The 10,250-nt window shown below is 41.3% G+C and overlaps 1 protein-coding gene across 1 annotated transcript in view; it reads right to left on the bottom strand.

The window, feature by feature from the left end:
* Nucleotides 1-299: 299 nt before the first annotated feature.
* LOC311044837 (uncharacterized protein) overlaps nt 300-10,250 on the bottom strand; it is a gene marked incomplete at both ends in the record, with an annotated part of 35,114 nt that continues 25,163 nt past the window's right edge. The window contains 3 exons of the mRNA XM_084056653.1: nt 300-379; nt 1,673-1,798; nt 1,913-2,122. Coding sequence (XP_083912779.1) covers nt 300-379; nt 1,673-1,798; nt 1,913-2,122 — 416 coding nt within the window. The remainder of the gene's footprint in view (nt 380-1,672; nt 1,799-1,912; nt 2,123-10,250) is intronic.

Here is a 10,250-nt window from a genome sequence, read left to right as displayed (position 1 = left end):
ATGTAGAGAGAGAGAGAGAGAGAGAGAGAGAGAGAGAGAGAGAGATAATTAGATAGATCATGAAACATTTTTTTTTGTCAGATCTTTATTGACACTGATAAAGACATCAGTACGAACACGCGGAATGCGGAAGTAATCTAAAGTGACGTCACAGGGTTGGAAAAGTTAAACAAATCCCTCGTTCTCAACAAACACTAAAAATGACTAACAAAATATGAAAATGCACAGAATATTGCCAGGTTTGTTTGGGTAGTGACGTGTGTTATGTTGCATTTAAACCACGTATCTTAGCATGTTGTCTATGGAGCTACCCTGAAGTCACAATGTGACTGGAAGGCGTTCTGCACAAAAGTCAACACGTGACTTCTGGGCAGTGAGACTGTGTTGACCAAATACACATTATATTATGTGAAAGAAAACAACCAGCTTTACCACTGTGGGCTTCTGTTGGATAGCACATTAAATTTGACCAAGTAGTATCATGATGCTCTTTTGCAAGATGCTAAGTTGATAAAAACCCAAATATAAGCATTTAAAATAGGAATGGATGTAATACCAAAGTCGCAATAATTGTAACATAACATTTTCATATTGTCCCATCCCTAGTTATTTTATGTTATGTTATTTCTGCAACACCTTGATTCTGAATCCATTTGTAGATTTTAGTTGTACGTTTTTAACTCTGTGTCAATGTCTTAACTTAAAGCAGGCTTTTCTGCTGTATGAGTCCTCATGTGTAATTTGAGCAGACCCGTGCTTATACAGCCTTTGCCACAAACCGTGCATGCAAACGGTTTTTCCCCTGTATGAGTCCTCATGTGAAATTTTAGTTCAATCTTACGCTTACAGCCTTTGCCACAAACTGTACACCTAAACGGCTTTTCCCCTGTATGAGTCATCATGTGTACTTTAAGATGACTCGTGTTTCTATAGGCTTTGCCACAAACGATGCACGTACATGGCTTTTCCCCTGTATGAGTCCTCATGTGTCTTTGTAGGTTACGTTTGTTATTAAATCCTTTGCCACAAACTGTGCAAGTAAAGGGCTTTTCTCCTGTATGAATCAGTGTGTGCTTGTCCAGACTATCTTTACGATTAAATATTTTGCCACACTCTGTACAAATAATAGTTTTCTTCCCTTTGTGACCCGTCTTTTCCCCTGGATGAGTCCTCATGTGTACTTGTAGGTTACGTTTGTCATTACAGACCTTACCACAAACTGTGCACGTAGTTTTTCCTTCTGCATGAATCTTGGTGTGTCTGTTCAGAGTTGCCTTACGATTAAACACTTTGCCACACTCTGTACAGCTAAACGTTACATTACCTTTGTGAACAGGCTTTTCACGTGTATGAGTCCTCAAGTGTTTTTTAAGATTACCTTTGTCATTCCAGCCTTTGCCACAAACTGTGCAAATAAATGGCTTTTCTCCTGTATGAATAATTGTGTGCCTTTTCAGAGTTTCCTTACGATTATACATTTTGCCACACTCTGTACAAGTAAAAGTTGTCTTCTTGTTGTGACTCCTAGTGGATTGACTTTGTTTTGATGGCTTCTGGGACTGGGACAGCTTGTTTCTCAAAGACAATCCATGTCCTTCCACATGCTGGGCCTTCTGTGATTTCAGTTTGTTTAAAGCTGAATGATCTACCCTGGCTTCCACCCACTCATCACCTTGTTCAGTGTCAGATTCAGAACAGTGTGAAGAGAGGAGCTGGTCAGGCGACTGATCTTTCCTGGTCTCCCACTTGTCACTGTCTTCGGTGTCAGATTCTACCGTGGGCTCCCACTCATCACTGTCTTCAGTGTCGGATTGAGAACAGTGTGAAGAAAGGAGCTGGTCATCACTGGTTGGTTGTGATGTTCCACAGTCCTCTTTATCAGCTTGTTTTTTCATGTATTCAGTTGAGGTGCTGGCAACGGGCTCCATCTTTATGTTTTCATCATCACCTTCACTCATCACTTCTAGTAATGTCATTGTTGACCCATCAGCCTGCTCTAGCCTTTGAAGTAGCTCCTCCTGTTCCTGTTTGATCTGTGGAGGCTTTGGTTCCTCCTGGACCAGACTGGGGCTCCTCTCTTCAGGGGAAACATCGTCTTTACAAACAGGGAGGTGCAGGAAGTCTAGTCAAAATATAAAGAGAGAGAGAGAGAGAGAGAGAGAGAGAGAGAGAGAGAGAGAGAGAGAGAGAGAGAGAGAGAGAGAGAGAGAGAGAGAGAGAGAGAGAAAGAGAGAGAGAGAGAGAGAGAGAGAGAGAGATTGAGATTGAGATTATCATTAAGCGTCTGAACTACCGTAAATTTCGGACTATAAGCCGCGACCTTTTTTCGACCCTGCAGCTTATATAACGGTGCGGCCTCTTTTATCCCAAATGCGTCCCAATCAGTACCCACCATAGAGGCAAGGCAGACGGACGCCTGCCCAACTAAAATCTAGCATCCCCTAGAAAATAAAGTAAAAGACTGAAAAACAGGCAGTGAAAAAAATCTTAAATGCTTAAATGTGGAATAAATAATGGACCTTGATATGAAAAAGGTTGAAAACCAATGGCATAGAGGAAAGGGGATGAGAGGGGAGAATGAGTGAGGAAGAGACAGACACAAACGACAGAAGAAAGTGGTTGTCTCTAGTAGTCTACACCCTCCCCAATACTGGTTAGGGTTGGCAGTGGACAGGGACTATACAGTACATAATATCGTCTCTGTCGGGTGGAAACCTCATAGAGCTTGTAGATCTACTTTTGTTGCTTTTGTGTGACGCTGTAGGATGATAAAGATAAGAAGGGCATTCATTTACACCACTGAGAGAGAGGCTCGCCGCTCGCGTCGCAAAAGCCAGTGTTGTTTATTCAGCCAAAATCATTTGCGTTTCAAATCGTATTGTTTAATCGGCTGGTGATATAACTTAACAGTCACAAGGTATTTATAAACATACTTGTGTGGATGACGGTGACGGAGAATTTAAATGAAGTCTGGATCTGGACGCGCTGCGCACTTCTGTGTTGCTCGCACAGACAATGTGTCAGCCCGTACAACATGTGGCGCGCGGCCACGACCGCGGTCCACGCTCTGCTCTTACTTTTTATTACTGATATTATGTTAAAACTAAATGTTAAAAAAGGATTGATCAAGTGATATTACTCAAACAGAGAACATAACCTCTCCAGAATCATAGTCAGCAAAGTTTCACAGCATGCTGGTTATAAGTGCTGCATAGAACTGCTGGAGTGGAGTACTGGAATGGAGTGCTTTGATCAGAGCGTTTGATCGGCATTTTCGCTGTGATGCGATTCGATCTCAGTATACAGGACAGCAGACAATATCATACAATATGATAATGATAATGATAATGATAATGATAATGATTTTATTTGTATAGCGCTTTTCTAAACAAAGTTCCAAAGTGCTTTACAGACATGTCAAAACAAGTAAGATGAAAGGAGCTGCGAGGAGATGTACGCTACAGCCAATGAGAGCACATTATTACAGCCACCGTGGCTATGGAAGGTCGGTGGACCTGACCACAACAAACAGATCCCCCGCATAGTTACCGTCCAGACCTGTATTAAGTTAAACATTATTATAAAACAGAATGAGAGTGAGCGAGCGTGCTCAAAGGGGGGCTGTTTATTTGAGACTATTGCACAGACAGAGATAGAGAGAGACACACACAGAGAGCGAGCGATCTGTATGTGTGTGTGTGTGTGTGTGTGTGTGTGTGTGTGTGTGTGTGTGTGTGTGTGTGTCGTTTGACGTTGTCTGTGAGTGTTGCCAGATTTTGCAAGAGAAATAAGCAAGCAGGTTTGTGAAAACAAGCCCAAGAAAAGTGACTATGAGCACTTTTAACGGTATATACAAATACATTGGATTTATGAAAATAGCCAATCTACAAGCTCACGTTGTAGATAGGCTATTTTCAAAGAAGAACATAATGGAGAAAAAAAGATCCACACAGATCTTGTATGGGGGTCTGTGGCACAACATATTTTCCGAAAGGGGGAGGTCTGCAGACAAATATTAATTTGGGGGTCCTTGCCATGAAAATGTTTGAAAACAACTGGTTCAAACACCATTAGGACACAAGGTCAAATAAGCAACTAAACTGTCAAGCAACTTTACAGAAAAAACAAGACCAAACTCGCTTATAATAAGCGGACATGGCAACGCTAGTGCTGCGTAGCCTACTTGAAGAGAGAGAGAGAGAGAAAGAGAGAGACACATCACGGCCCACGGGATACATCGATTAAAATTACTTGGAATAAAAACAAATGTGTGTATTGGGTCTGATCCTGGATAGCATCTTAGTGAACTATCCTACAGTGTGTAATCCCTGGTCGGGGATCAATCTATATGGAAAACCACAACGATATATGACAGCCGATTTCAAGAAATAAACTCCTGCCGTGTGTAATACTTAACGATCAGACGACCCCCGACCACTTTAAAAGTCCTACAGTGTGTACCTGCCCTTAATCTCTACTTGTTTGTTGAAATGTTAATAAATGGGAGCTTCCCCAAACAGCCATCTCTTTCCCGACAGTCCTCTCTGTGCACAAACCCTTACATATGGTAATTAAACATTAAAACACCCGCGGCTTATAGCCCAGTGCGGCTTATATATGTACAAATCATTCAATTTAGCTGCTGCGGCTTATATTCAGGTGCGCCTTATAGTGCGAAAATTACGGTAATTCTATGCAGTGTTTCCTCTGTTTTATAGCTGTGTGTGTGTGTGTGTGTGTGTGTGTGTGTGTGTGTGTGTGTGTGTGTGTGTGTGTGTGTGTGTGTGTGTGTGCGCGCATTTTAAGGCATGCACACAATACTGCTCTGACAACATGAGAGCAAACACACCGGTTTAGGACCACAAACCCGAGTCCATTGAGCTATGTTGACAGGTGGGTTAATACACAATCCATACAGCTTAAATGTATCCAATAATAATATGCACAGTTCAATCAATCTTCCACACAGAGGTATAATTCATCATGTTAGACACTAGAGGGTGGTGCTGCATACTGAATGCAAACAAACATGGCAATGCCATAACAGCAACTTGATTCTGCACGGCTGTGTTTGACATTTTATTTTATTTTGTGGACCACGGTGGCATATGCTAATCCCCAATGCCCAAAATTAGAGCTCATAAAATATGACCGCTACTGCTTTTTATGCGATGTCTAATCATTATTATTATCAGTAGTAGTAGTAGTAGTAGTAGTAGTAGTAGTAGTAGTAGTAACGATGAAAGACGGCTCCATCTTATGTCTTCATAAATGTAATTATATTAATTTGCCGTACCAGTACAGACACAAGTAAGACGCGCGAACGCTGGAAGCGAACGCAGCTCGAAAATAACAATAAGAAGAATAGAAAGGAATGAGCAATTACTTGCCATCCGGCCTGAAATATGCACAAATGACATGGAATTCTTAGATATCCCAATAGATGAACTCGTGTAGATGCTTGTAGATGTGTTATTTTTGACTGTCGCTGCTATATTTTTCTCAGAGGAGTGTAATGAGTCACCCAGGGGCACAGGCGAATTTCAGCCACACGGCAATGAGAGCGTGACTCACATGGGGGCAGCCGATGAGAGCGTGAGTGACATGGGGGCGCGGCTGCACACATACTGCACACAGACAGACACACAAGCCGAGCCGAGTGTCATAGTATGCTCCACTTGGTCGGAGGCCTCCTTCCGCGTTCGCAACAACTATCCAGTTACACACTTGTGAGAAAAGCACGAAGCAGAGATAATTATTTGAGTTAAAACAGTAGATCAGTACACCATCGTGCAATGAAGCATACATCAGGTACGACTCTCGCTTTTTGTCAACACACACTCAACACCGCACACACACACACACACACACACACACACACACACACACACACACACACACACACACACACACACACACACACACACACACACACAAGCTGACTCGCTCCGTACGGTAGAAAGGCAGTTGTACAGAATGTACACACGTTTAATCACATACGCTACCTTAATTGGTTCAAAATGATTCATGTTATTCCAACCAGTTCCCTTCTCCTCCATCAGGCGCCCCGGCTGTCATGGGGGAGGCGGCATGAGCTGCCGTTCATGCAGGACGACATGGAGCTGGTTGCTTGTTTCTCTCACAGAATCTGGCAACACCGAGGACTAGCTTCACGTCGTTCTGCATGAGTGGCATCTCATAAGGGACATTCAGTGCATGTTTGAGTGTCAGTACACTGCATAATGAGGATTAGTGAAAAATCGAACTTTGGAGCTGCTAAAATAGGCGATTTTTGTTTATCCACATTGCTCCATTATGCCAGTGGAAGGGGTCTCCACAATGGACAACAGGGGCTTCTATGAAAAAAGCCAACTGCCCCTGGTATGTTGGTGAGTAATTAGCGACACATCAAAGCAAACACCTAAAATGACTGGAACTCTCCTTTAACACACGGCACTCAGTTGACATACACTTAAAAGCCAAAAGACTGCAATGGAATTAAGATCTCGAGCTTTGTTATTTTGACAGATATATACAAATGTCGAGGGATTTTTGTCAAAGATGTTAAAGGGATATTTCACTTTCAAATAAACTTTGTGTAATTTTATTGTCTACTCAGGAGTGAGCCCCCCAGACAGTTTTCAAGTTGCTTGATTCAGTATTTAGATATTTGATATACATTTTATCAGACACGCTCCCTTCCCATACAAACCCATTATAACTTCAAACTCCATTTGTAACATGTTAGATTCATAAAAAAACACCTGTCCTTGGTTCTGGTGACTCATCCTGCCGTCCTAATATGTGAGGGGGCCATGTGTTTTCGATTACTTCATTCATTTATTATTATTTTTATTGTATTTTCTTTTTTTTAAATAAATGAAAAAAGTACTTGAAAAAACTTTCAATTACTTTTTTTTTTTCCTCACGTATTAGAAGGACAATTTCAGTCACCAGAACCAAGGACAGGTGTTTTTGATGAATCTAACATGGTTAAAATGGAGTTTGAAGTTACAATGGGTTTAACAAGGGGGTGTCTGATAACATGTATATCAAATATCGAAATACTGAATCAAGGAATTTAAAAACTGTCGGGGGGGGGGCTCACAAAAGCCTGAGTAGACGATAAAATGACCCAAAGTTTGTTTGAAAGTGAAATATCCCTTTAATGACAGCTTTATGTATCAATTGCACACACCCCATGAAGCCTTGAATTTAGCAGATTCTTTGTTGTTTTTGTCGCATTCCTAAGCCAATCATTTCATTAGCGGCGGAAAGATGTATCTGGTAGGGGACTCAAAGTAGACTCTTTGTTTCCTACCGGATATACATCCGGTCATCAAATTATTGGCTTAGGAATGGGACAAAAACAAAATACATATCCATGAATTCAAAGCTTCATGGGGTGTGGAAACGCTTGGTTGTCTCCAACACAGACTCCGGTACGTTAAAGTATTTTTAAAGTTGGTGATGATGGTTTTAAATGTAACAAGATCTTGGAATTCAAATCAACCGTTGCTCCATTTTCTGTTCTGTAGCAAAGGTGTGGAAATGCAGCACTAGGAAGGTCATCGTCCTCCTCGAAAGTGACTTCCACCAACTCCAGGGCAAGAGGCCCAGAAGCAGGTAATGAGCATTGCATTTAATTAACAGCTTTTCTAAACACAGACATAAACGTTTCATGTGTTTGAATGGGGAGGTGTCTATGTTGGTGACTGTATGCCACAGTCTGCCTATCTTTGACCGTAAATTTGACTTTTTATGCACATTGTAAAAAGGGCAAGATGTGGCTATGACAAGCCAGTAAATTAGAATATTGCAGATCTGCTTGGAACAAGAGAAAGGTGACACATGAGGTAAATGACAAGCCTCAAATGTCACTTGCTAAGCCAACTTTTTTATTTTGATATTTGCTAGCTAATGTCTAATGTTTAGCCGTTGTACAAATCTAAAGAACAGAAGCATGTTGACTTATTGCAATGTTGGCAAGTGTAATTTGGAAGGTCAATGGTGCATTCTCTGAATTATTATTCTTTTCTCCTTGCGTCCCTTCTTGTTAACGACGCTGAGGAGCTTGCGCTGGCAGCTGATGGGATGACAGCTGTCACCCAGAACATCCGCGAACTTCTTCAATTGATGCGCCAAAGCAGAGTGTCCACGATCGCCTTGACTCAAGCACTGAGTCACTCTGAGGTGTCTGATCTGCAGAGGTTTGCATTTCTATTTTTTTTTAACCGTTTCAGACCTGAGGATGACTAAAAACGCCTTCTTGTTTATACCTCACCATGCGACACGTCCTATGCTTAGAAATGGCAGATATGCAAACTCACAGCACAGTCTCATTCGAGATGTGCTATTTTCAGCGTTCAACTCTGTCATACGGTGAAATATAAATGGGGTTTAAGAGTTTCAGAAATTAATGGCGAAGACGCTAGTGATGAGCGGGTCGACCCGTAACCCGCGGGTCAACCCGCGGCGCGGGTGGGTCAAGTCAGAATTTCAGAGGCAATTATGCGGGCTGTGGGTGAGCGGGTCAGCCGCTCTCACACGCAAAAAAAATAAAAATAATCACATGCTCTTGTTTTGTCTGTATTCCTAATAAGAATAAGAATAATAACAATAAAACAGTTATACTTGGGGATTATTTTCTAACCATGATTTTACAGAATAAATAAAAAATCGCGGGTCGCGGGGCGGGTTGAGCCAGAGATTTATATATGGGTTCGCGGGGCGGGTTGAGGCGGGTTGGGTTCCGTCGCGGGGCGGGGCGGGTCATGAAAAAGCCCGACCCGCTCATCACTAGCAGACGCGTTCCCAGAAAACGTCTAGCACTGTTTCTCAATGTTGGGTTCGGGGACCACCAGGAGGTCCAAATGGATCCTTACTGGTCTGTAAATAAGTGTACAATGGGTTATTTCTGGGATCACATTTTACACTGTAAAATCCAGTGTTAATTTAACTTTGAAAGTGCACATTTTGGTTTCATTTGTACTCTCAGAGGACCTGTAAGGGTCCATTTTGAAACCCCTGATGGTTCTGAATGGGTTAATGCAGTTTATATTCTTGTAGGTCAATCCATAACACTCTTTGGACAATGAACCCAGAGTTCTCCATGTGAAGGACTGAATATCACATACTATTGCATGCTAACATAGACATGTACTGATCAATTAATTGTTCTGATCTACTATGTTTATGAATATTGCAGATACCATGAGGCATCCCATTGTGGACCCCGCCTGCAGGAGTCTGATTGGATGCCAGAGATGCGTCCAGCAGTGGATCTGCAATGGGACCGTCTGCCCAAAATGTCGGGACCCCAGCTTCAGTGCAAATATGTTCCAGCTCACTGGACTGGAAGACATCCTTGACATCCTCAGAAACACTACAGAGAATAACTGATATTCTTGTAGTGTTTCTGGGGATGTTGAAGATGTCTGAGACTTAGTTAGACATCTGTGCCTGTTCAATTTGTCTTTAAACACATGTGATCTAACTGTTATAGTTACTACAGTTATTTCTTTATGTACAAATGAAGTGCATGTTGTTGTTTTTTTCACATCAGACAATAAAAAAGTTTGTAAATTGTAGCGATTTATGTTTGTAGACAGACTCTGGATCATTGGACTAATCCCTTCTCTCAGTAGTCGATTTAATTATTTCTTGAGTGGCCTCCTCTCCCCTCACCTCCAGAGTAGGGTGCAATCGATAGAACATTTTTTTTAAGGTGAACTACTCCTTTAATGCATTACTATATTTTCTATTTCTAACATTCCAAGAAAATCTAACTGACATAGTACATTATTTACTTTAGTCATTGTCAGTCATTTATTTTTATATTTAAGGTATTTGTCATATCTGCCCACAAGTTGTGTTTACAAATCCTAAAAGGCTAGCAGAAATGTAATGTTTATGTTCAATGGAAAAAAATAAATGAAATTGTTAAAGGATCTACACCATGAATTAAAAAATAATACTAATATTTCATATCATATTGTTTATGTCTCTCAAACGTTTTTCAAAAGGTTTGAGCCTAAATCAAGCCTCAGATATACTCATTCCAACTAACTTCTCTCTGGCTTATAAAGCACTTTCACCTGCAATAGGGCATCGCAGTTCCCGCCCACTTCCTGGTTCCACTGCAAAATACTCAATGCATTTTTCCCATTGACATTTCCATAAATATTTATATCAATTCATTTAAGCCTAGAATCAAGCTATCCAGGGTCCTGGTGAATCATGACCATAAA

Source organism: Gymnoscopelus microlampas, assembly GCF_963454915.1.
Source record: "Gymnoscopelus microlampas genome assembly, chromosome: 5".
In the NCBI taxonomy this organism is placed as follows: Eukaryota; Metazoa; Chordata; class Actinopteri; order Myctophiformes; family Myctophidae; genus Gymnoscopelus; species Gymnoscopelus microlampas.
Note: the sequence above shows the minus strand (reverse complement) of the source record. Positions and strands in the feature narration are given on the sequence as shown.